The following is a 25,339-nucleotide window of genomic DNA, read 5'->3' as shown; positions in this document are numbered from 1 at the left end:
CATACTACTCTGTATAAATGTTGTCCTTTTCTTGTCTTTATTTTGTTGTCTAAGCTTTGAAGAAGAAATCTGAAGAGAAAGACCATCCGAAGACAAAGCAAAGGAAAGATAATGATCAAGGTAATGATGAAAGTAATGCAAATGATCAAAGCAAAACACCATTAGTATAGATATCATGTGTAAATATGGTTTCAAATGTGTCAGAAAGCCAAGGAAATAATTAGGAACATCTTACTGTTCACACTGTCTGTGACTGATCATCCACAGCAACATGAGAGAAAGGGTAGGATTTAACAATTTTTTTTGCTTTAAGCCCTTTTTCCACATCCACTAAATTAAGTTACATACATTCACATATAAGCTTACTGGTTTTACTTGTGTCAAGCTTTAAAGTTTCCTAAAAGTGATAGAAAATTACATGTTGTGACTAAATTGCATTAGTTTAGCGTATCAAATTCAAATTTTTTAAGTATTTAAACTATAGTTATTGCTTACAGAATATACCACAGCCTTTGCAACTGTTACTTTTAGGAAGGCAGCTGTCATCTAAAATGATTTTGTACAGTCTCCTTAGAGTTGGCTTGTAAAAGTGCCTTTATGGAAAAGTAGCAGGAAAGGATTTGGTAAAAAAAAAAAAAAAAAAAAAAAGACAGCAGCAGGATAAATCCCTTTTGCATCCACTAATTTTATATCACTAGAAACTTGTTCTACTGCTTTTCTCAAACTAATCTGTGCAAATTGAGGACTTGATTGTAATGGAGCGACTTAACTTTTACTTGGTTCTATGATGTTATGGAGACTCAACTGCAGATGTTAATACACAACTATGTTCAATAAAATAGAATCTAATCAAACTTAATCTAAAGATACCGTACCCAGAAATGGAGTAACAATTGTGCACTAAATGAAGAAATGATCTTTTTGACAAAAGGCAGTGTGGAACTTAAATTGATCCCCATAAAGACAATATATATATAAAAATATTTTACTTAAGGCAAAAACCAGGCCAGTGACGTCTTTAAAACACTTGTTTCTTCTGCTCCATTCTCTAATCGCTCACCCATGACATCCATTTCAGGGGTTTGTGCAAGTCACTCGCATATCCATTTTGCCACACCTCTGTTGTGACGTTTTACGTCAGCGATGAAACACCTAATAAGTAGTTTCAGTCTACTTTGGCGATGTAACACACCTCCCCATGAGACAGGTTTTTCACCTTCAGCTGCAACAAACAGTACTGATGAGCAGAAACCAAAGAATTACCAGTGTGCCATATGACCAGTCCCCACTGTAAGATAATGTGCAGTGCTTCATAAAGAAAGGGATAACAAATGTCTCACTTTGGTGAAATACCTTTATTTTATTCCATGTGATAGGCCTACACTGTGTTTCATTAACTTTTCTTTTTATACATAAGATAGTAATAGTACATTATTCACACAAACGCTGCTAAACACGAGTAGACATATTTCAAATAGACACAATTCAGAATAGCACAAAGCTGGATATTTTAGTCAGTGACAAATAACAGAAGAGCTGCTCATAATAAAACCTTTGTTCATCATGTACTTAAATAATTAAACCTTTAGATTAATTTTAAAAGGCTGACATTTCAAAACAAGCAACAGCAAACGACCAGTGCCTTTTGTTTTGTTATGGTTAGTTATTTGGATTATGATACATTGTGTTGAGTTTTTTGGGTGTAGATGGTGCAGCCTTTGCCTGTGACTGTAAACCAAGCTACTGACTACACAAAAGAAAACACTACCAGGCCTTCAGGTGGAGCCTCAGCAGACACGCAAACAATAAATAAAATAAACTTTTAACATGCGTGTCAGCATCTGTACTTTTGGTCGAGCGTATTTTGTCATCTGTAAGTCCAAGTTACAAAATAAATAAATGCATAAAACCAACAGTCCTACATGAGTAATAGCAATACAGCAAAAGATATTGCAACTAACTTCTCTGCAGTTTTTTTTTTTTTTTTTTTTTTTTAACAGCAAGGGTGTTAGTAAGCATTGGCTGTTTCTGAGGACGTCTATCCACCTGCTCTACAAAACATCTAGTGAAGCCATCAGCAGGCTTCTTTGATATTTTACAATATTGTGGCTTGATTCAGTGCACAACATAGTGAACAAACAAGCAAGGCATCTGTGTTCTTATCCATATAAATCCTGCATGGTGAGCATGCTGCATGTTCTCGCGATAGTGTAATCAACACAACACAAACTATCAATGAGATGGTGGTCTCCATCAAGAGTGGAAAAACAAAACTTATCCCCCCCGTTTCCTACATTTGGACCATCTAATAACCAAACAATCCTCCTCAGTTGTGTTAGTATGCGTGCAGCTAATTTAAGAACATTGTAAAGAGTTGACAGCTGATATAGTTTTAATGCAGACATAGTTTAAGGTTAGTTGTTATTAAATGAATTAGGGATGGCTTCCCTTTGATGATCATGAACTTCTATTCCCTTATTACTGTTCCTCATCCTTTTGCAGGCCTGTTTTAACTAATGAGTGACATTTTGTTAATTTGGTCTGGTAACATATTGTTGTATTTGGCAGCTTAAGCCTACAAATGTGACAAAAAATATTCCACTGATCCTCTTCAATATAAAGGGTTCACTTGAGTCAATTGTGATATAAATGTTTGAAATGATGTAAGATCCTGTTTCTACTTCTTCAAAATGAGACAAGAAATAATGAGCTGTCAGAGAAACAATGGTTTTAGGCAAATTCTCCATTTGACATAAAAAAAAATACAATGGATAGAGAATTAAACCTTGCAATCATTTACATAATCCCAAGCAGTTTAACTTTACAACGACAAGAGTAACAGCACTAAGATTCTTAACTGTGCAATAACTCAAGAGCGGTTAGCTATGTCAGTCTGCAGTCCTATATAATGCCATGCAACTGGATGAAAAGTGAACATATTTAACTTATTCCTTCTTTTAAATGTTTGCTTCTGAACTATTTTTTTCCCCAAGATAATCTGATTTAATACAGTAATGCACATCCACACGGTTACTTTGAAAAGTCACTGAGTTGAAAAGGGAAGGGGAGGGAAAAAAAAGAAGAAAAAAAAAAAAAAGAGGTCCTCCATCCTGATGGCAGTGCGCCATGGGTGGAGAGTGCCCACTGAGAGACAAGCTGTTGGTGTGGAGGAGACAGGCTGGGTGGGGCTCAGGAGTACTAGCATGAGCAGCTGCTCTCAGTCACAGCCATCTCTGGCTGTTTCTCCAGTTTGATGTCAATCACTGAGACAAGAGGGGTTAAGCAATAACATCGATGAATTGCAAGTATTTACTTCTGTATTTTGTGCAGCTTCATCTGATTCTATAATTTCACCAGTGAACTTTCTCGCTTTCCTTATATGTGCTCTGACACCAGAAGAACTTAACATAGTTCTTGTAACTGCTGGAGGAAGTACGCACTTTTTAGTGTGAGCAAGACAGAAACTGACAGAAATTACATAAAACTAATAAAAGACAAACCCCAGCAGCATAAATGATAATGTTTAATGTTAGCTGAACAGTTCTAGGCCAGAGCTTTTTAGTTCAGACAGTTCCCAGAACCTTTTTTAAGAAACTTAAAAAGGATACTGTCCTCTTTGCTTTTCTCTGGTGCGCTGTCCATCCCAGGCAATGCAGCAGCAACACGCCGGAAAAGCTATAAAACACAGGACAAAGTTCAAAAGTTAAAAACATTCAAAATTGGTCTCACAACAGGGTGATATAAAACTGGATGATACAATTCAACTGTATTAGGAATTAAATGTTGGCACCAACAACACAACAGAAGCGGCATGGCCTCAAAGAAGGTGGCTTTTTGAAATAAACAAGAGGATATGAGAAATGGTCTACACCTTATTTTCAATGTGGCCATCATTTCTTTCTGATGTGAGCTGTGCATTCAGACCTCCTCAGGAGGATATCGAGCACATTTTCTAAAAGTTGTAAATTTCTTGAGTTTTATAAACTTAATATTTTTGTAATCATATGACAAATAATCAATGTTGAACATCTATACAATAGATTGTATTAAATGAAGGAAAACAAAAGCTGCATTGTGGCAAAATATGAAAGACACTGCTGGTTATTTTTCACAGCAAACAAGAAAAGGTTGCAAAGCAAACCAGCTCATCTGATCAATAATTATAATAATGATTCCAAAATTGTTGGGAAGCTGTGTAAAATATTGCTAATATTGGAAATCCTACATAATGTTTTAAAAAATGAAAAAGATACTTTATATTAAGATACTATAAAATAACCTAAAAACCATTTGAATGGTTAGACTGATCCCCAGGTCGAACAGGAAGAACACACGTTACATCTCAACTGAATGGGTGAAAAAAAAGTAACCTAAAGAAAAGCCAAGAAAATGCTGCAAATTATGCCTCTACTTCCTTACATAAGGCAAATGAGACGTGCCAACTTTCAGAATATATGTACTTTCGTAAGCAAGATCCAGAACAGTGTTGTTTTCGTCAACGATGACGAACTTATTTCGTTGACAAACCTTGTTTTCATGACGATAAGACGGTGACGAGCTAAAAATGGCTTTCTCATGACGAAAACACAACGAGATGTTTGTGAGATTTTGTTGACGAGACGATATGAAAATGTTCAAGGACTGATTGTCCGACATTGAAAATGCCCATTTCTGCCTATTCTGAGTGCAATCTGTCAGTCAGCGATGCTGCTACACCTTGGCCACGCCCACCACCAGTCGTGCAACATGCGCACACAAAGAAGAAGTTTATTCATTTACAGATGAATCATGACGGCGGCGCCGACGAAGGCGTTTGGTGGAAGCGACAAAACGATATATGGACATATTTTAACTATAATCCATCATAATTTCACTGGCAGACCAGGTCAAGTTGAGCATGTGTTCCTCATCCATTGCTCATCTTTTGGGCATGTGTATGTTCAGGGTGGAGTATTGCACTTCAGAAAATTCTCAGAAATAAAGCCACAGTTACCAAAGTAAGGATGTTGTTGCTCTTTGCTTTTTTTGAATAATATATTCCACAGTTACCACTTTATCTGTGCAACACATAACCCTAAGCAGATCAGAAAGTATTTGCTGTTGGTTGGGAAGCCTTCTAAGTCTAAAACCATTCCTTTTAATTTTGTAATCATTGATGAAAATAACCAAACAAGCTCAAAATGTGTTGCTATGCTGAACTTATAGATCTGCTATTTTCTTGTGTGACATTTTTGTATGATGCAGGGCATCAATTCATGAAAAAAAAAAATATAGAAATAAAAGGTTTCTGCCCAACAGCAATTAAGTATAGCATGGCAGCATTAGAGCCCTGTTGATGGGAAAGTCTTGGCTAAAGCTATCAGTCTGGTAAAGGATCTGGTTATTATGTAAAAGCATTAAGGTTAACTTGTTTTATGCAATACTTTTTATATCCTGTCAACCTTAATTCCACTTTTTAATACGTATTATTGATCTAAATTAATTTGTTAAACGACATACTTTTTTTTATTTGAATAAAACTAGACTAAAACCTTTTTGAGTATTCGTCGACTAAAACTGGACTAAAACTATCAAACTTAGAAATGACTAAAACGAATAAACATTTTCATCCTGAAGACTAAAACTAAGACTAAAACTGAGATGCCTGCCAAAAACAACACTGATCCAGAAACTCTCTTCTTCTAGCCTGTGGTTAGTTAAGATGAACTGGGGAAGTCCTGTAGTCTGAGAAACCCACTTTTAAACATGCTTTTAAAAATCGCGGGCTTGGCATCCTTTGAGCTAAAGAGGATGGACATGATCCAGCTTGTTACCAGGTCTAATTTTAAACACCAAAAAATGAAATGAAATCAAATTTATAAAAGTACTTTTCATAGAAAGAGTAGCACAAAGTGCTCCACATAAAAACACACTATTTTAAAAACATCCATAATCTCGCTCACATTTACTCATCCATCCACACACAACATGCATCCCTTCGCCATTTGGCCTCTCCAAAGGTTTGGATTCTGACTTTGGGAACAACTAAAAGGTCTGTACCAGGGATTATAATATAAAAGCAGGTCAGATAAATAAGAAGGCCCAAGACCTATAAGACATTTATTAACTATTATAAGGACCTAAAATCAGTCCTGAGCCAAAGCAGCAATTTTAAAACTAGTGTAAAGTGTTCTCTATGTACCAGCATTAGTGATGGTGTTTGAACTAGGGGTGCATTAATGTTAGATCACCACGGTGCATGCACAGGTATTTTAGTACCGTATGCTACAATCCAGAAAACCTTTTTTCAGAGAATAAGTTGCAAAATTTATCAATGCAATGCCAAAACACATTCTGCCCATCAAATATGAAAATGTTTTTTTTTTTTAAAAGTCAGGGAGCTAAACCAGCTAATGTGAGGTCCTGACCTGTGACACACTAAAAACTTTTGACTTATTATGATACAATAAATATGCTTCAAGATACACATCAACCAAGAATGGAAATACATTTTTTTCCCTAATTACAACAACTAATTCCCTTACTTATAAAATATATACTGTGCATTGTTAAAAAATAGAATCAATGAAACACAGTGGTGAAGCAACTTTTTGGAAACATTTTCAGAATTAGCATGTTTTTTTAATATAAATTTAACATCTGCTGTCTGTACAATTTCAAACTGCACATTACGTTGAGGTAAATGGTAAAACAGTGCATTTCGCTTTTCAGCTTACACAGCCTTCCAATATTTTGGAGAAATGGCATTGTATATTCAAAAAAATACCAAAAAGCTGCTTAAATTCTGTTGAATCAAAGAAAAAGCAGAAATAAATGCTGTGGCAGTAAATCTGTGCAGAGCAAGCGGAACCATAGTGCATCTTCTACAAGCAAAGCCTGTGAGGTGAAAACTGACACAGCGTACACCGAGAATCACACATTTTAACAAGAAAAAGACAGAGTAGTAATGAGCCATGAGAGGAAGAAGGGTGGCAGGAGGAATGAAGTGTAGATTTTGAAGGAAGGATTAGCTGAACTACCCTGAGAAAACAGAATTGCTACCTGTTTGACATTGTAGCCAGTCTTTGCGCTGGTCTCAATGAACATGACATTCAGTTCCTTAGCTCTCTGCTCGCCCTCCTCCGTGGTGATCTGTCTGCTCCAGTAAAAGCAGAGGGTGGGGAGAAGGACGAAGAGACAGGTAGGGAAAGAAACATTGCGAAGAGGACAAGCAAAAAGGGGAAGGGAAGAAATGGAGAGAGAAACAAAGAGCTCAACACAAAATCTTTCTTTGGGTGGAAAATAAGAGGTTAGTTTGTAACTCAGAAAGAAGTAGACAAAGGGAGAAATACTACTGTGCTGAGAGAAGACGGAGGATCAGGAAATCAAGTTTATAGGTCACTCATTCATTCAACAATCACGCAAAAATCCATAAAGTGAGAGAATACACGGAGGGCTCAACGTTCAGGACGTTGCGGGTGGGCCTTCTTGACCTACGGGACAGTATAACCAGTGCTGGAAATGGGATCATTTGTCAGCGTTACACCTGCTGTTGCTCAACACCAACCTGTTTGACGTTATAGCCAGCCTTGGCACTGGTCTCTATGTACATCACATTGAGCTCACGAGCTTTCCTCTCTGCCGCCTCAACAGAAACTTGCCTGGTCCCAGGAAGGGGAGGGGGAGCAAATGGGGTGGAGTGTAGGATTGAGGGAAACACAAAAATATATAAAAATGACATGGAGACAACATACCAGGAAGGGGAACAAAAAAGTAAGGCAAAGAAGAAAAAAAAAAAAAAAAAAAAAAAAAAAAAAAAGAGGGTCAAACAGAAATATGCTCAAATCATAAGAAATAAAGGTGCTTAAATAATTCATTAAAAAAAAGGCCGGAGTATGCAACATATCAAGGAATGATAAAAGTCAAAATTGGGGGAGATGCACTGAAGGAAAACACAGTGGGAGTCCAGGCTTCGGCAGTTTATATACAGCAACACTTACGGCTACCAGTCTAATGTGTAATGGAAACAATGTGCATTTACAATTAACTTATTAGTCTTTACAAATTGAATAAGAACATTATAATATTTTAATCATCCACACTTTATCACACAACCATGTACCTTTTATCTGCCAAGTCTGTTTTGTTCCCAACAAGCATGATAATGACATCACTTCCTCGCTCTGTTCTTACATCATCAATCCATTTTGAGGTTTGCTGGAATGAATTAAGGTCTGAAAAAGAAAAAAAAATTGCCACAAAATTATTGTGCATATTAGCTACTGCAGCTTTAAAAGACAAGCATGTATTACATAAGCTACAGTTCAAATAATGCACAGGCTGGTATCCATGACAAAGGTAAAGCATCTTATTCAAGCTTGGAGTCATGCAATAGTAAGGAGAAACATCCAGAAGAGAAGCTTTAAGAAGGAAAATATACATGGAATTTCTGAAAATTATTAGTAGAATTTAAGAAGCAGTTATGCCAAAACAGTTTTCTTCCAATTACTCTAGGCCCCGATAAGAAAATTAATAGTACAGCCCTGACTCACTGGTGATGTCATAAACAACCACAGCAATGGTAGAGTCACGGATGTAGCTGGGAATTAGGCTACGAAAACGCTCCTGTCCAGCAGTGTCCCAAAGCTGGAGCCGGACCTGAGGATTGGAATGTTGGAGAAGGACAAAAAAGGTAGACATAAAGGGAGGCAAGGAAAGAACAAGAACGTGGAGAACAGGACACACATAAAAGATTTGCAAGCCAAGCAAAGATGAAAATGGCCTTTAATGGAGGAATGGGAGAATTATTTGAATGCAGAAAGCTCAAAGATGATGAGTGTTATGCTTACAAGACATGTGAAAGAAGACCCTGCTAAATGATTGTTTAGGCAATTTGAGAGTTGTAACCCATAAAGTGACATTGATAGACAATTATTCTGTCTATCAGTCTCATAGGTGACAGCATTTAGGAAGCAAAGACTCTCCTTGATACTGTTGTGGAAATGCTTTATAATCACCACAGCTGATGCAAACAGTCTTTTCATGCTGTCTGACAGGATTTGTTACACTGGTAAATGCTGGGATTTGTTTCTCGCCCTTCCACATAGTAAGCGAAGGACAAGGAGGAGATGCAAGGCCATGATACCTACTGGCTATGTCATAAACCACCACAGCGGCGGCTGAGTCGCGGATGTAACTGGGGATGAGGCTGCGGAAACGCTCCTGTCCGGCTGTATCCCAGAGCTGCAGCCGAATCTGTGGCCAGCCCCGATACAAATGTGGGAATGAGGGGAAGGGGGGGCATTTCATGATCCAGCCAGGGGCATGGAAGGAAAACAAAATTTTGTAAAATAATAATGATGCGAACTAAAAACATGATCATATTTTGTAAAGAAAAAAAATAAAAAATATCTAGGACAATGTAAAAACACAATGTGAAATGGTGAGAGGGAAATAAATGGTGGCAACTACATAGAAAGCAGATGCATGCTTCTCTAACAGTTTTACAACTTTACCAATGGGAATGATAAGAATACAACAAAATACATTGAACTTACAGTGCGATCTTCTAGGTACATGGTTTTTGACAAAAAGTCAATGCCAATTGTTGCCTGCAGGACAAACATTGTGTTACTAAGCTTTCTTACCAGCATGTTCTTTGCCTTTATAATATTATGCATAAAACACTAGAATAGCACAAGATCACATCATGTATTAACCATCCTTTTGCTTTAACACAACATAGCAAGAAAGCCACAAGTGGAAGACAGCATTATAAGTTAATCGACAAGTGGAAAAGTATCCTAAAAGTATTCCGATTGTGTGCTGGGCTTATTTTTAATGAAAACATAATACCATTACTGGAATTTGAACAAGGAAAGAGACTCAAAATTGTGCTTTTAATGTCTAATTCAGATTATACTTTTCAAGGATTAAAGTGCACTCAATCAGTTTAATTCACCATAATTGATTTTTACCTGGTAAGTGTTGTCGAAACTGTCATACATAAACCTGGTGATGAGTGAGGTCTTCCCAACTGTACAGACAAACACAGTTAACAGCTGTAGTTTAAATAGATAAATTAATAAATAGTAAAAGCACATTTTATTGAGTCATTTAGTTAAATTTAATATGCATCTTTTGAAATTCTTACTTTACATTTTGATTAGAATAAAGAAGGAAAATAGAAGATAAGATTCAGTGACATCACATCGTGAGTAGAGTGCTATTATCACTGATGCAGAATGGACTGCTGAACCCACACGCTGAGCTGGCAATAAGGGTGGAGCCAAAAAATAAAAATGGGGAAATTAAAATAATTGGGCTTCTGATATTTAGTTCGTGATGCAAGACTGTAGCTGTCATATCACACAAACATCCCTAAAATACAGTCACTTCTGACAATCATTCCCTGAAGGTTAAGATAAGTAGAAGGAAAAGGGGCCGACTGGTCTGGACCAAGTGGCCGACGTGGCTCTGCAAGATGCTGCTAGCTAATTATTTGCTATGTGCTACAATGACTTACTAGTCATAGTAAAACTCATTTCCTAATACAAATACTTCGTTCGGAAGCAACCGAAGGATTCGTTAACCTATCGACAGCCACATTAATGTCTCATTTAGACTGAATATTAATATATAGCAACGATTTTTGGCACAGTTGGCTAACTGCTAGTTTGTGAGAGCGACGTTTAGCAATGACTCCATAGTGGGATGCATCAGAAACTAGTAGCATGGGCAACAACGTCTATTTCCTTAAGTAGGCACCAAAAACATGTCAAACCTGACGTATACTGTTTATTTTAGAATATTCTAAGCAACTATTAATATAAACTGCTTAGTGTTTGGCTAGCTTAGCGAGCTACAGTCAGCTATCCGATGACATCATCACCAGTGTGGGAAAAAAAACGGTTGGATTGTGATCTTTTTAAATTACCGTTTCCTTTAGGCATTTTAGCTTTTGCATCGAAACATTAAAGTCATGTCTTGTATGACTGCTAATTATTGGTGTCCACTGGATAACTTTACCTACTGCCCAGGGGTGAGCTAACGCGATAGGCTAGTTTGCTAATCTAGACACTTCTTCAAAATTTTTGTACATTAGACTGCATTAAGATTTGTCTGGAGAAGACGGGGTCTAGCTTACCACTCTGTTCACCCAAAAAGACGAGCTTGAACTTCCGTAGAGGATTGCCAAACTCTCCGCCGCCGGTCGTGGTTGACATTTTGTCAAAAATATCAAGCTAAAGTAGCTGACTTGGCTAATGATGTGATGTCTAGACCGGAGAAGAACAAGCTGAGTATCTTTATCCTGCACTAGCCAGCGCTTTTGTTTTTAAGCAGTCTGTGGTGAAATAGCGCAACCAAGAGGTAACGCTTGAGATACAACAAAAAATGGATATGTTCAGACGTTCGTTGAGGACCTCTTATTGTTGTACATTTTCCTCCTATTTTGTTTTACAAGAAGCTTGAACAGATGCTCAAGGTGTTGCTGGAAGATCAATGTCTTGGGGGCTAAATCTGACTGGCTTAAATGTGATTGCTGTGCAAAAGTCTTGAGTCTTCCAAGGGAAACAGAAGGTAGGGAAATCAATTTAATGCAATATGTAGAAAACTAAATGGAAACACTAGCTTAAAAGTAAACATTTTCTATAGCACTGTAATTTCTTAAAGTAGTCTTCAGGAATAGTTCCTAGGCTTATTGAAGTACATCCCAAAGCTCCACTACTGTGCTACAGTGAGGAAAAGGGAGTTATGATTTATTATTTTTTTTACTAACATATAAAACCGGTTTTTATGACTACTTTATTTAATCTAATAATATATCTAAAATTAAAACATGCTGTTAAAGATTGAACTACAATAGTTCCTTAAGGGCTGTTCCAAAAGTGCCCTGAAAAGCATCCAAAATGCTGCATCGAAGGTCTTGATTCTCTCATTTTTGCTTCTTTTCATTTGGCACCATGTTAAATCCTGAAAAGACTAAAATTCCCCTAAAAACTTTTATTATGAAGCTTCGTTTTATCTTCACTGTCAAACTGCAAGTTTGCCTGTAGTTCAGAATAGGGGATTGACTTCAAGAGTTCTGTTGGTTTCCTTAGCAAGGCAATTATTTTTTTTTTTTATATGAACACAGTCATTATAAATTGGACTAATGTTAAACATATAATAGATTTGTTTTAATTAAAATTTAGCTGGACTAAAAAGAATGGTATAGAAATTGAATCTCTCTTAAAGTTATGACTATGTTGTGAAGTGGCACTATAGAAATTATTCTGAATTGAATTGAATCAATTGAATCTGAGTACTGTTTTATTAAAACTATGCACTCAATATTTTGTTCTTTTTAGCCAAATGATGACTTCATGACTGATTTTTTTTTTATATATATAAGTTTTGCATTTTTGTGATTTAGCAGGTTGTTGAAATGAATGCAAAAATACTTTCAAAAGAACAAAATTACTTTCAAAAGAAAAAAAGACAAGTGAGTATTTTGGGGAACTGTGTTTATTTAAACGTCCTTATAGGGTGATGAATATTTTGAGGGTATCATCCCACAGCTGGAATTTCATTCATCATTTCTTATTGCTCCAATGACACAACAATAAATATTAAGCATAAATGAAAGTCTGTAAGTCCAGTTTCTAAAATGTGTTGGAAGGTCTAGTCTAAAGTGTGAGAGTGGGACATTTATTTTAACAAATGTGCAGTACATATTTAATTTTATATAAACCTGTTCTGACATTCAGAAAAATGTCCCTCAGTTTTTCTGTGATAGAGCTCTCATAGTGATTTCAATAAAAATAAATATGTACAGGGAAAATAAGACCACTGAAACATGTGTATGCCACTTGGTGTTTCTTTTTGTTGGTCCTGAGTTCCTTTGTGTTCTGTTTTCTCCATCAGAGAAAGGATTTTCCTTTTCTTATCCCTCCACGGGCTCAACTGTGATGTCTGCCCTGTGAATGAAGTAGAGGCTTACATCATGTCGTGGTAATGTGGATAATGGATTTTTATATTTCTGATTTTGTATGCAGCCACGATTAAAACAAGTAGCATACATTTAGTCATTTTTTATAAATGCACACTATGCTTTTTTTTGCAAATGCATGATTTGGGTAACTGTCTAATGCTTAGCTACTTAACTACTGTGCAGCTTCCCAAATCAGCATACATGCTGCAGATGATTCAGACTGAATATTTTTACACTGTTACAACAAAATTATTACAACAACAGCATTGATTCAATGGCCAATCTGTCTAAAAAACAATATAATCTTAATTATACAAATGCTTGTTTTAAAACTTTCACTTGTTTTCTTAATGTTTTGTTTTTATTGATAAATGTTTGGATAAATGAAGGACGATGACCCTTCAAGAACATATTAAAACATGTTGAATGTGAGTTGGCCTCACCTGAACTAAAGGGGCTTTTATTCCAATGTGCTGTGGTTTATAAAACAATTACAAATGAGAAAAAACATGAGCAGCATGTCACCATCTTCACAAGCATAGGTAAATATATTGTTTTCTTTATACTTACACTTCTGCTCAGTATATGCCGGTGACATGCAGTACATGGACAAAAAGGTAAAAAATCAGCTCAGTCACAGGCACATCTCCATTTGTTTAAGGGAAATGTGTCAAGAGACAGCTAAAAGAAAATTATATTCAAAACATTATACTAACCTGCAGGTTTTGGAGACATCAGAATCAAAGGGAGCTCCGCAACAACATCACTGAAATGAGAAAGTTTCATTTTATAGATAAATCCAATAGAGGCTTTGGTGTTGTTCAAAATAGCCCATGACAAAGAAATGAAGAAAAATATTTACCTTCCTGTCAGACCACCCAGCAGGCTTTGGTAAGAAAGAAATAATGAAATAAAGATAAGCAACAAGACAAGGAGTTACAGCTGCACGATTAGATGTAAATATAAAAGTGTTATTATTTGATATTAGCTGTTCAGTGAAGCCTTACCCTCCTCCAGACACTGTTACAGCAACCTTGACTTTGTAGGAGATAATGATTCCCTGCATCTCCTTGTCTCCTTGACTCCTGTGATGGGACAGGAATAGTTTATCTTTCAGATCTTGAGGATTTGATTTAAGACACCGTAAGTGGATGACACAATATATAGCTGCATCACTGCTTCTCATTAAGAGGATGGAAACCCTGTAAGCCCTGTGACTAGAAAGAAAGTAGATTGTCTTACAGTGTTGTGGATGCCAAGTTGGTGTCTTCATCTTTTAGCCTTCCATCAACTGCAATGCCTCGCTTCTCCTTATTGCTGGACAGGAGTGGTGTAACCTGAAAGGATTTCTCAAACGTGGCATTGGCAGCAATGGTCTCTCTGTGCATTGCAAGGAAAATAAAACAATAACAGTGCATGCTTTATTTAACAAACATTATTTACTATGATTTACACCCTCTTACTGCATATTTTAAATATGAAGTGAAATGTAATAATATGCAAGTATATTTCAAATTTATAGCTGATTATCATGAGAAATTGGAAGGTGAATATACTTTTCTTAGTTGGGATTTCTAGGTATTCAGTTTAGTTGAAAATTCACTTTGTAAATGAGTTTTCTGAGAAATGACTGATCCTGTTAGTGAGTCTCATAGGTACAGAGAAAACCTTACCCAAACTCCTGAGCACAGACATCCTTGGTGTAAGTGTCAGAGGAGTAGAGGACAACACTTGTTAACTGCTCAACTAGAAAAAAAAGTTATGAGCATTTACCACTTTTATCGTTCATCTCTTTAAATCTCAATTGTAATGAATAAATAAAACAGCCTCAAATCCTTGTCTTGTTGCTTACCTGATACTTTGATTTTCTTCACAGTCTTGGTGGTTTCATTGTTGATTTTTACGTTGACAGTGACTGGATCTCCATGGTAGTAAGTCTAACAAATAAGATGGTATTTTTAGGTTATTTACCAATAAAGGATGACAAAAATGGGATTCAATAGAAGAGAATGAAAACAAATGTAAACTTTAGCGTACCTCCTTTTCAAGGGAGGCCTCCAAATGAATGGGCTTGTCACTCATCATAAACTGCTTGGATAGGTCAGTTTTCGGTCCAGCCGTGTTGTTTGCTGGTGCAAACTGTATTTTGCGAATCATGAGACGGCAAGTGTTCCTGAGACCACAGAAAAGGCATAGAAGAATAATTAAGCATAATTCCTTTGCATTTCATTTATTCGACTACATCTTGATTTATAGAGAAGGTTTGACTCACTTCTTTTCAATGACCTCATCTATATTCAGCTGTTCATTGGCAATGTATGCTTTAACCTCAAAGTCCACACCACAAGCCTACAACAGAATTAAGCCAACATTAATTTACATATCAAACATAATGCTGAGGAACGACTTTAAATGATTTAGAAATTCAGACTGGATTTGTACCTTGCCAGAGTCACCTGGTCCAGGTTGTAAAGAGACTGAGCATGGGAGATTTGTTGGCATCTGAGGAAAAACCAGACAAGTGAAAATCTGATCTGTAATCGATCAAAATGGCACTGAGGACCAGAACTGATTTGATGCTGTGTAAAGAGATTATGCTACCTGAAAGGAGAAGGGACATCCTTGCTCTCCAACCTTCTTCATGAGGGACTCCTGCATTGGTGTTTTAGCTGTATTTCCATCTGTAATTGGGTAAACCTGCATTCGCTTTATCCAGATGTCTCTCCTGAATGAGAGTCCAATGACATCCAAGTCCTCACTTCCGTAACGGAAGGCACAGGCAAGGTAGACAAAAACTGTAAAGGAAAGTGATGGACTTTCCTATTAGTCTCTGTTGCTCAAATTTATGGTGTATTGTTATAATTTTGTACAACATAAAATTACCTTTTTTGCCATTAAGGCCAGCAGGGTCCACTTTAACTATCCCATCTAGAAAAAGAGGATTAAATCAACTATATTTCATTTAATAGAAGCTCACATTTATGTACGTACATTATATGCCTACATACCAACTAATTCCACAGAGTCCACATTGTCTACAAAGTCTCTCTTCCCCAAGTACAGGGCAAGCTGAGAAAAACAAACAGAGAAAAGCAATTACTCCTTTGAAAAGGTTGCAAAACTTTGAAAGCTATTTCAGGGAGTTGGAAGAGCGACATACAAATGACACTCCTCCCTTTGCCCAAATACTGCCCTGTAATGACTCTATATTACAGAGGCCACTTACATTTCCATTCCCGCTGGTCTTCTTGAATACTCTAAAAAAGAGACGGAGGGTAAAATGTTAAGTCACACTTGTACACTGCACCAGTCTTTACTCTGTTTCCAAAGATTTCTTATGATTTTTGTACAACTACAAAGTAACGTGGTTGTTGCTAATTAAAGGATAACCACCCCCACCCATAACCCCACTCCCCTGAGAGGACGGATTAGTACTTAGAATGAAAATTAACCTGTTTGCACAAGTGTCTGAACTACACAAAAGGTTCACAGGCAATTTGGTAAACAAATGAAGATTTAATAAGATTTTTCTAAAAATTGGTGTTGCTAATTATTGACTTTAAAAGGTAACATTTGACAGCATAACAAAAAGTAGCAGTGTGTACTCACAAAACTCTGTATACTTCATGATAAACAATTGTTATTTAGCATGTAATGTTTTTATATCATAATGTGACTGTAGCATAAGGACTTGAATCCCTTCGCTCTGTGCCTGTGCCGTAAACAAACACATAAGCCTCAGAGGTGTTTGCCTCTTTCAGGTGTTTGCCAAGTAATCCTGTTTAATCCTTTCCCTTTGTCTTTTAAATCTTTTATCCAAGATTAAATCCACACAATCCACCTTAATAAGGGTTTACCTATATCCTGGCTACATGATTAAGAAGTGTAAAACAATTAAAATGTTATGGGAGGTCTGAATGTTACTTTTATGCTACTCAGCTTGTTTCATGTGAGGGACTGGTCGTTTTAATCCCAGCATTAGATGATCATCTTGCACCAAATGAGTCAAGAAGCAACAGTTCATTTATAAGAAAAAAGTAATGACAGCGGTATCCTAAGTTTAGCGTGGTAGGTTCATTATCAGTAAAGAGGAGCTGTTTAATTTGCAATGTGTAAAGATATATTTTCCTTTTGTGATATCATGTTACCTTATATAGCAAAAATGACTGACTTAAGTATCTATAAATTAATGATATAAAGTATATATATAAACAGCTGTTATATCAGGGTTGCTTATTATAGTACATAAAATAAAACAAATTATACTTACTTTGACATGATGATGATGGCTGTTAAAGATCCTGTAAATAAAACAAACAGAATCACTGAGTTATAAGAATGCAAAATACTCATAAGACTTCTGTCTAGAAGGATCGCTGGACATTTGGAATATTATTGATTTCATAGTTAATTGCACCAGTAAAATCTATTAATAGTTACACAAGACACTTGTAATATGAGACAGTCATGATGATCCAAATACATCCACTGTAGATAGAGTACCATCCTGTTCTTACAGCTTAATAATGTAAAATAATTGAGAGCTTTCCTCCAAATTAGTATGCTCTTAATTTGTCCCTCTTACATGTAAAGGTGGTTGAATATATGTTCCCAAGACAGTTACAATGATTTTTGCATGAAGTAAAAATTGCATTAAATTTTAGCTGCTGACCTCTTCATGGCTGTGGGTGAAAAGGTAAAATGTCCCACTTACTGTGCTCTCAGTGCCGTCGGTGAGTCTTCTCTGCTGCCTTCTCTAATCCGTCACTGTTGATGGAGAGCGAATGCCAATCACTGCCTTCTCTTTTGCTTTTATACAGTGACCCCCTCCCCGACAACCCTGAAGCCCTCCCTTCAGCCTGATGGACAGCAGTTTTGGAGAAAATCTACTTAAATCATTATAACACCACTGTTTTGGTCCACAGCAGTGTTAAAAATAATGTTGTGTATGCGACTTAAATAGAATAACCTTAGAGCTATAGGCTATTAGTCTTTGGCTTAGGACATAAACTGATGTCAAAGAAAGGCCATGTCCTGCAGTACCCGACAGTTATGTTTTTTTTTTTTTTTCTCTTTTTCTACATGTGGACATAAAGATAGTTTTGCAGTGGGATAATGTCTTGCTGTGGTCATGGTTTGACTGGTACTGATTTCTTAACTTGATGTGAACTAAATACCGGTAAAGTTTTTTGAGGACTTCTTGTGTTGTCATATTAACAACATCCTTTCATATATAAACAAATCAACAGAGAGATAGATGGACAGACAGGCAGACAAATGCCAAAGTTATATAAACTGCTTTGAAGTGGTTCTTCTAATAATAGTGGGTGTCTACAGTATCAAACCTTTGATGATCAACAAAGACAGACAAGTAGAAAACATCAAATAGCATTGTGTACTTATCACTCACCTGTCACCATAGTTTCCTGATTGGAAAGCAGAAGCAGGGGCCTAATCATCAATGCTAACTATACAATGCATGTAAAGTTAGGCTTGTGTCTATATGGTTTGTTAAATAATTGTCCAAAACCCTAATTTGTATAAACACACAAATTAATTCATTAATAAAATATCCTAAATCTTTAACATTAAACCCATTTTAAAATATTGATTCAAATAGTTCAGAAACCATTTATATGGAAAAGAGTGAAATTGTTTTAACATACTTCCAGTCTTGGTTAAAAGACTGTCCTGTGAATGGACTTTAAAGACTTCCTTATGTTCCTCTTTTAGCTCAGATTGAAGTAGAATGGTATTAGTTGGATTTTAATTGTTTTTGTAGTCAGGACGACAGATGGCTCCTCCACCAAGCCTGAAACAATCTGTGCACATGGGAGGTTTACAGAAATCTAAGTGACCTGCTGACTTACTGCTGTGCAACTAACAAGGACTTACAACTAGCATCAACATTCTTACAAAATCATCACATCAACCAGTTCTGCAGGGTTATGAGGAAAGTCTCATTTCTACCATGCGATATGCAATAAATACATAGAAGCAGACAGTAATACAACAATAAACGTCACTTGTTTCAGGGTGGTTATGTTCTAAGGCAAAAATAAAAGCATCCACAGATAGTAGAAATATGTTACAAGAACAGGTTGGCAAATGATCCTTTGGGCCCTGTGGGTTATGGTGTGAGGCTTGCTTCCCAAAGATGCTATCAGAGCTTATCAGGCTAGTATCTACAGATTTAGGGGGTTTGGTTCTTTGACCATTTCCTAAGTTATGTTTGTTTTGCAGGGCCCACAGCCTTCCTGCTGGTGGAGGCTGCTGCTGTAGAAGAATGATGCTGCCATACGGTGGGCGAGACTTGTCTGTAAAACTGTTTAGGTGTGGGTCAAGTATCAAAGTACAGCCAAAACTACTGGCAGGATGCAATGCTCCTCACTTTACCTGTCAATGGTTTTAATGTTGTGGGTCATCATTGTAATTGCGTCTTTGTCAGTCGGTGGAGAAAAAAAAGCACCAATCAAGACAAGAAAGGAGTAAATCTGATAAAATGCAAACTATGATTAAGCTGGACCTCCTTGTTTGGCTACTGGTGGTTCAGTGCTGCAGCACTTACATTTCAGCAAGGACTGACAGGTGAGGAGCATCACATTTCTTCTGATTTAATTCCCCTAATCTACCTCAGACTTTTGACCTCAGTGGAAACACGAAATAACCAGTACTGAAAAGCTCATTCATTGGCATAAATTGACTTCAGTTTATACCAGTTAAGCTTATAGTGGGAAAATAAAAGCTGAAGTGAAACCATAGACTATGTAAAATGTATTTAATGTTTGTTTCAGAAAAAAATCATGTTATAATAAACATATTCTAATGAACTACATTATGCCTTTTTCAAAATATTTTTGAAACAATTTGAATATATCATTGAATATAACCAGAAATATTTTTCTAGTAGAGTTTTGGTTTTAGGCTTTATTAGCTGACAAAGATTAACCATGTGTGCTAGTTTGGCCTCTGTGAAACTAAACTGCTTAAATTGAGAAGGCAATGTAGGTTTAGCCTCACTTTTAGGTTCATCATAGCATCTCTATTGGCAGTGACCTTTAAAAGCTCCCATCTCTGAACTGGGACACAGATGGGGGTGAAGCCATCGGGGGAGAGACTGATGGAGGAGCCTCTCATTTCCTTACCCAAGAGTTAATTGATTGATTAATGAGGAGGGTGGATGATGGGTATCTTGGATGGATTGTCACACCTTTGCAGTTAAGGATAATGAGACAGATTGGTGTGTGTTTGCACTTTCCTCACCTCAAGTGTCAAATGGGGATATGGTTGAAGATCTTCTTAAAGCTGCCCAGTCAACATAGATCTGGTGTGAATTACACTGCCGGATCATCAAAGTGTAATCTCTTAATGTTAAAGTTTAAAATCCAAATGCATTTAAAATGCAGATGTTTGCCACCCTTGGTCAAACTTCCTTTTATGAATAGCAAAGATTTAGCAAGAATTCCTGATTTGCAAAACGTGTACAATTGAGGACAAGGTTACAAGGAGGCAGATGATTGGCTGTGGTGATCCCTGGAGGGAACATCCAAAAAGACAAGACAAAGAAGTGGTGTTAGCTTCTACAAATACTGTGTTTTGGGGTTAGGAGGTGAATGATTGAATGGGTTTTTTCCCATGAATCTTCCACGAGAATCATATTTGTGCACTTGAGAGTCTATTAAATGTCTCTGAGAGTCATTATCAGTTAAACAGCATTTGAATGTGCTGTTTAACTTTTGTTTTTTTTGTTTTTGTTTTTTTTTTTGCTATTTAGCACTTGGATTTTTTTTGCAGGAAGTTCATGAGCATTTCTTTCTGTAAATGGTCTCAGTATTTCAAACACTCAACATAACCTCCCTCAGATCTTTGGAACTGCCATTACATAGTATTGCATTAAAAGAATGTGGAAACAGCTACCCGAAACTCATCTAATCTGAAAGTTAAAGCTTGTGCATGTCACAGTAACACATGAATAGTTCAGGAAAGGGGATGATGTGAATTTGGTCTTATGTATAAGTCTGTAATGTTCCAGAGATCCAAATCATGCTCTGTCCAACATAGAATGAGTTTCAAGGCTTAGCCATTAAGATCCAGGCGCTACCTATATGCTGCAGTAATTCCATTGCATTTTTTATATCCCTTATTACTAGTCAGGAAAACGTAGAGCAAAAAAATAAATTAAAAAATAAAAATTATACAGTAATCTTCCTGGCCTCTCCATGATGCACTTTCCCTCTTGAGTTTTATTTGACGAGTTTTGGCTGTGCAGGGCAACATACAGTCACATAAGCCCCTTACAGTTAAGCTAGTGCCATTTTAAGCAAGTGCTTTATATAGACAGCCGGCATTGTCTCTTGAAGGGACTGCTGACTTGTCCCAGTGCATTAGAGCACCATGGTATTACTGCTTCTTAACAACACGGTCTTCTGTGTGTTACTAAATTGAGGCATTGATGCAGGGTTTGCTCTTTACAGAAACTCTGTTACAACCAGTGCTGAGCCATTTAGTGCAGGCTTTAACTGGTGAACACTGCAAAGTGCTACCAGTGTAACCTTCAACAAAGATTTCTCAGTGTGCTATTTATAATCAAGACTGCTGGTTTTAATTGGCAAGTCAATTACAAAACAGAAATATACTCGGTATGAAGTGTGATTAATTGTAACGCAGGAAAAGACATTTGCATTACAACTCCCTCTTGACTTCTAGTCTGCTGTATGTGATGCATCTCCATAGATTTTACTTCTGGCATTTGGAAGGATAACTTTTAAGAACACATCCACAACCAGAGCTTTTGTCTGTCAGCCATTTCTAATTCATGATGCCACTAAATGTTGGCACTGTTTTGTTATATTTTGAAACACAGTTTGAAAGCTAGAATAAACTATCCTCCCTGCTGCAGAACATTATTTACTTTTGCAATGACAGTTTATCCAGTAACACTTGAACATGTTAAACCAGCAAGTCCACTGACTGAAACAACCACAGAGTCTTCTAAACTACTGCCCCTACCAGCACTAGGCAGAAAACACAGATATGGGTGCTAATTGAATCCTTGCAAAGGTCAGTCTAAATTTATATCTTTAACCTGTCCTTTTAGTTGAAGTCCTCTTAAGGAAAAAGGAGTTAAACTGAAATAGTTACATGAATCCCCTTCAGATGTGTGACTCAGAATTGAGAACATCATATAAAAACAGTTTTAACAATAAGTTACATAAAGTTATAACATGACATAAATTTTGGATTTTAAAGAAAGGCCTAAAATCACAAATACCATGACACAGGGAGAGCAAAAAGAATATAAATATATTGTGTGAAAGGCAAGCAAAAGCTGATCCGACCCCTGACAATTTAACATCATAAATAGATCTACTACATGAACATGAACAGTGTTTGTGACTTTGTCTCCAGCATGAAGGCGACTGAAATATTTAATATATGGAGAGTGTTAGGGATTTTACGCATTTAAGCTTTTGCTGCAGTTAAAATGAACTTTTTTGTGTTTGTTTAGTTAGTGTGTTTCATTTGAACTGACCTGAGATCTGTCAATAAGGATGTAAGGTGGACACACCCCAAGCTTCTTAGAGCAGAGAGATGATGTCCTGTGTGTTTTTAGATCTAATTTAATTTACTTGATGAACATTTTAGTCATTCATTTCTGACTAGCTGGTTACTAAGGGCCTTTATCTGTGATTAGGTAAACTCAGCACATCCACATGCTTCTGCTTAACTCAGACCACTAGAAGCAGCATATTTAGTAGCATTCCTGCTTGAATGAACAAACATCCCATGGGGACATTTTTGGGAGGAGGACTTTCCAAGACTTCATCATCATCACGTAACAAGGCTTTAAACATCCATGTCATCACATAGTCATTGTTATATAACTTTGAAGTTTTAGTGTAAGTAGCTATGAACAAGTTCAAAACCCTTTTTTATGAGTTAAAAGACAGTAACTGGAAATTGGAATTGTGCAACTTTGGTAATTCCTTCAATTTTATTCTAATAAGATGAGGATTGTGGTCAGTTTTTAAATCCCTGACCTTAAAAGCAACAGATCACTGGTTCAGATCCTGCACTGCATAACTCTTTCCATGGCCTTCCACTTTCCTACTTCTACTATATTTGATTACTTACTTTGTAAGTAGTTCTGTTTTCCTTGTCTTGTTTTGTCGTTCTTTCTCTTGTGTGTTCTGTTTCTGCTTCCTGTTCATAGTACACCTGATTTGATTTTCTCATTCGCTTCACATGTTCCTTATTAGTCCACCTGCGTATGTGTATACCCCTTGGTTTATCATGTACCTGCTGTGTTTCCTTTGGTTTGTAGTAATTTAAACCTTGTTCCTGCACAGATCAGCCTTCTGCCTGCATTTGGGTCCTTACGTTCACGCTACTTGACAAAACTGCTACCTATGCTCCTTTTTCATAATTCCTGGAAAGACTGGGCTGAAATTGGTCAGATCTTTCAAGTACTAGCAAAACTGATGGTATTCCTGTTAGCCACTTATGACTAGTTGCAGCAGCTTGCTGCAAAGCTTTAGTGGAATGAAATTTGTATTCTTAAAATTTGTACAAAGCGCACAGCAAAACAAAACAAAACAAGATTGAAGGTTAAAAAGATGCATCATCAGATTGGGATAGACTTGAGTCTATTTGTTTTTTGGGGTCTGTGGTTGGTGGTCGGTGCATTTTTGCTGAGTAGTCAGAGGCAGAGCAGTAAATGTGGGACCAAACAGCTTCCCACAGAGTTTTATGCTCCAGCTAATGGAGTGGGAGGGACATAGGAGGGGTGAATAATGCACTAGATGTGCAAAAATAAGAAAGTTAAGGATCACAACCACATGGAGACCTTTTTGGTCATTTTGTTGAGAGGGAATGGTTGAGCAAGAGTGGAAAAGAAGAAGTTTTGTGAAATTTGACATATCTATGAGGTGATTTGTTGGCTGCGGATGAAAATGCTTGCAAGTAGTTAACAGGATTAGTCAAACTGTAAGTGGAAAGCTGACATTTCTGTTTATAACTTGCAGAAAGAGCCAGGAAAAGGGCAGAGGCAGGAAGAAGAAAACAGGAGAAGAGAGGGAGAACAAGGAAGTAGTTTGCTATTTCACACACTAGCGATGTAGCGAGCCCCTCACAAGAATTCTCCTGGCTATGTCCGCCATCTGGAATGTCGAGTCACTTCCTCTGTCTGCCCCTGCACTCTTACGGGGTTGTGCTCCACCTCTCTGTTCCCTCCCTCTGCTTTGACAGCACTCTGAAGAACCGCTGGAGACCACGCCAGTGTAAATGGGACTCTTCTGACAAGGCACACATGCTGGCTCGCAAGCTTTCAGCTTTTAAGTAGCCTGGAGTAGCCTGCTTTCACCCAGACTTACTCTAAATGGAATCTTGGCTTGGAAAAAGCAAAGACAACTGCAGTCATCAGCTGAACTTATTGGAGGGTGTTCCTATTCCCTTATATGGCAGCAGAGCTGGGAAATTATTTGAATTAGTCTGGTTTCTGTTGCATGCCTGTCTGGTTTTAGTGCTGACTGACTTCCATCTGGTATGTTTCTGTCTCTGCTGTATGTGAGTGTGTGTGTGCGTGTGGCTCGATTTGTTTGTTTTGCCATTCTTGGTTCTTCTTTTCCTGTTGTTTGCATGTAGGGCTTTTGTTTTGGGACAAGAGGCGGGCTTGTGTTTGTGGTTAAGCTTAGAACCAGCGTCATTGCCTCAGGGGTGGCTGCTTCATTCACTCTGCTGTTTTTCTTCTACCTCCTTCTCCTCTCTCTCTCTCTCTCACACTGCTGTGGTGGTCTGTGTTTGTTAGATCAACACACCCACCTGGGTGCAGCAGTCCACAAACTGAAACAAACTGGGTTTCTAGACAAGAATACTATCAGAATATGGTGGACTAGAGCTTCTGCTGAGGAGTGCCTGGAGTTTTTGAGTGGAGTAACCTCAGATTCAGCTGGATGATGTGTCTTTTTTCCCCTCAGTGCTACAGAATGGGTGAACCAGAAGAAGCCAGCAGAGACCCAGGAAGTGTTTGCTGATAGATTTTCACATTTTGGTCATGACAAAAAGGATTATGGGAAAGTTTTAAACACTCAAGTTAACCACTCAGCACAAACTGATGCTGATGACTTGAGTGACAGACCTCCTGCGCAATGCCCTCTGTGACACAGTAAATTTGTGCGTTAATTTAACGCTTTTCACCTCGTGTGGATTATTCTTAAGAACATCTCTCACAGTTAACTGCCATGGCTACGGCACCATGGTATCATCGTGACATCAGTCGTGTGCATGCAGAAGACTTGTTGGCACGGGCAGGGAGGGATGGCAGCTACCTTATAAGAGACAGTGAATCTGTGCCAGGAGCCTTTGCATTGTGCCTGCTGTGAGTATTCA

At 37.3% G+C, this 25,339-nt stretch overlaps 3 protein-coding genes across 10 annotated transcripts in view; 1 reads left to right on the top strand and 2 right to left on the bottom strand.

Annotated features, from left to right (window-relative positions):
* Positions 1-1,336: 1,336 nt before the first annotated feature.
* rab41 (RAB41, member RAS oncogene family) lies at positions 1,337-11,334 on the bottom strand. 5 transcript variants are annotated; one of them, XR_006011024.1, is made up of 9 exons: positions 11,126-11,334; positions 9,957-10,015; positions 9,537-9,590; positions 8,532-8,637; positions 8,102-8,213; positions 7,547-7,640; positions 7,042-7,135; positions 3,609-3,675; positions 3,214-3,263 (listed from the first exon to the last, which is right to left on the bottom strand). XR_006011024.1 is itself a non-coding variant. In XM_041990253.1 (8 exons), exons 1-8 carry the CDS (start codon positions 11,202-11,204, stop codon positions 3,199-3,201), a joined length of 636 nt encoding a protein of 211 aa, XP_041846187.1. In that variant the 5' UTR covers positions 11,205-11,333; the 3' UTR covers positions 1,337-3,198. The 5 variants fall into 5 exon arrangements, 4 of the variants coding, with proteins under 4 accessions (XP_041846187.1, XP_041846185.1, XP_041846186.1 ...); XM_041990253.1 differs by lacking the exons at positions 7,547-7,640; positions 8,532-8,637 and adding an exon at positions 9,129-9,234 and having other exon boundaries at positions 1,337-3,263; positions 11,126-11,333; XM_041990251.1 differs by lacking the exons at positions 7,042-7,135; positions 8,532-8,637 and adding an exon at positions 9,129-9,234 and having other exon boundaries at positions 1,337-3,263; positions 11,126-11,329.
* An 827-nt stretch (positions 11,335-12,161) lies between these two features.
* The window catches only part of arr3b (arrestin 3b, retinal (X-arrestin)), a 13,703-nt gene continuing 525 nt past the window's right edge, over positions 12,162-25,339 (bottom strand). Inside the window, exons 2-19 of one of the 3 annotated variants that reach the window (XM_041990533.1) lie at positions 17,667-17,719; positions 17,223-17,253; positions 16,179-16,209; positions 15,961-16,021; positions 15,836-15,880; positions 15,554-15,747; positions 15,395-15,454; positions 15,225-15,301; positions 14,990-15,125; positions 14,805-14,889; positions 14,626-14,698; positions 14,195-14,332; positions 13,960-14,037; positions 13,815-13,838; positions 13,669-13,718; positions 13,523-13,526; positions 13,396-13,425; positions 12,830-12,938 (exon numbers count right to left, since the gene is read on the bottom strand). In XM_041990533.1, coding sequence (XP_041846467.1) covers positions 13,413-13,425; positions 13,523-13,526; positions 13,669-13,718; positions 13,815-13,838; positions 13,960-14,037; positions 14,195-14,332; positions 14,626-14,698; positions 14,805-14,889; positions 14,990-15,125; positions 15,225-15,301; positions 15,395-15,454; positions 15,554-15,747; positions 15,836-15,880; positions 15,961-16,021; positions 16,179-16,209; positions 17,223-17,230 — 1,077 coding nt within the window. In that variant the 5' untranslated portion in view covers positions 17,231-17,253; positions 17,667-17,719 and the 3' untranslated portion in view covers positions 12,830-12,938; positions 13,396-13,412. Of the gene's footprint in view, positions 12,939-13,395; positions 13,426-13,522; positions 13,527-13,668; positions 13,719-13,814; positions 13,839-13,959; positions 14,038-14,194; positions 14,333-14,625; positions 14,699-14,804; positions 14,890-14,989; positions 15,126-15,224; positions 15,302-15,394; positions 15,455-15,553; positions 15,748-15,835; positions 15,881-15,960; positions 16,022-16,178; positions 16,210-17,222; positions 17,254-17,666; positions 17,720-25,339 lie in introns of all 3 variants that reach the window. The other 2 variants (XM_041990532.1, XM_041990531.1) reach the window with 2 other exon arrangements.
* inppl1b (inositol polyphosphate phosphatase-like 1b) overlaps positions 24,071-25,339 on the top strand; it is a 21,028-nt gene continuing 19,759 nt past the window's right edge. Inside the window, exon 1 of one of the 2 annotated variants that reach the window (XM_041990528.1) lies at positions 24,071-25,328. In XM_041990528.1, the coding sequence (XP_041846462.1) occupies positions 25,192-25,328 (137 nt within the window). In that variant the 5' untranslated portion in view covers positions 24,071-25,191. The remainder of the gene's footprint in view (positions 25,329-25,339) is intronic. The other variant, XM_041990529.1, reaches the window with a different exon arrangement.

The sequence above is a fragment of the Melanotaenia boesemani genome, chromosome 7 (genome assembly GCF_017639745.1).
Source record: "Melanotaenia boesemani isolate fMelBoe1 chromosome 7, fMelBoe1.pri, whole genome shotgun sequence".
In the NCBI taxonomy this organism is placed as follows: Eukaryota; Metazoa; Chordata; class Actinopteri; order Atheriniformes; family Melanotaeniidae; genus Melanotaenia; species Melanotaenia boesemani.
Note: the sequence above shows the minus strand (reverse complement) of the source record. Positions and strands in the feature narration are given on the sequence as shown.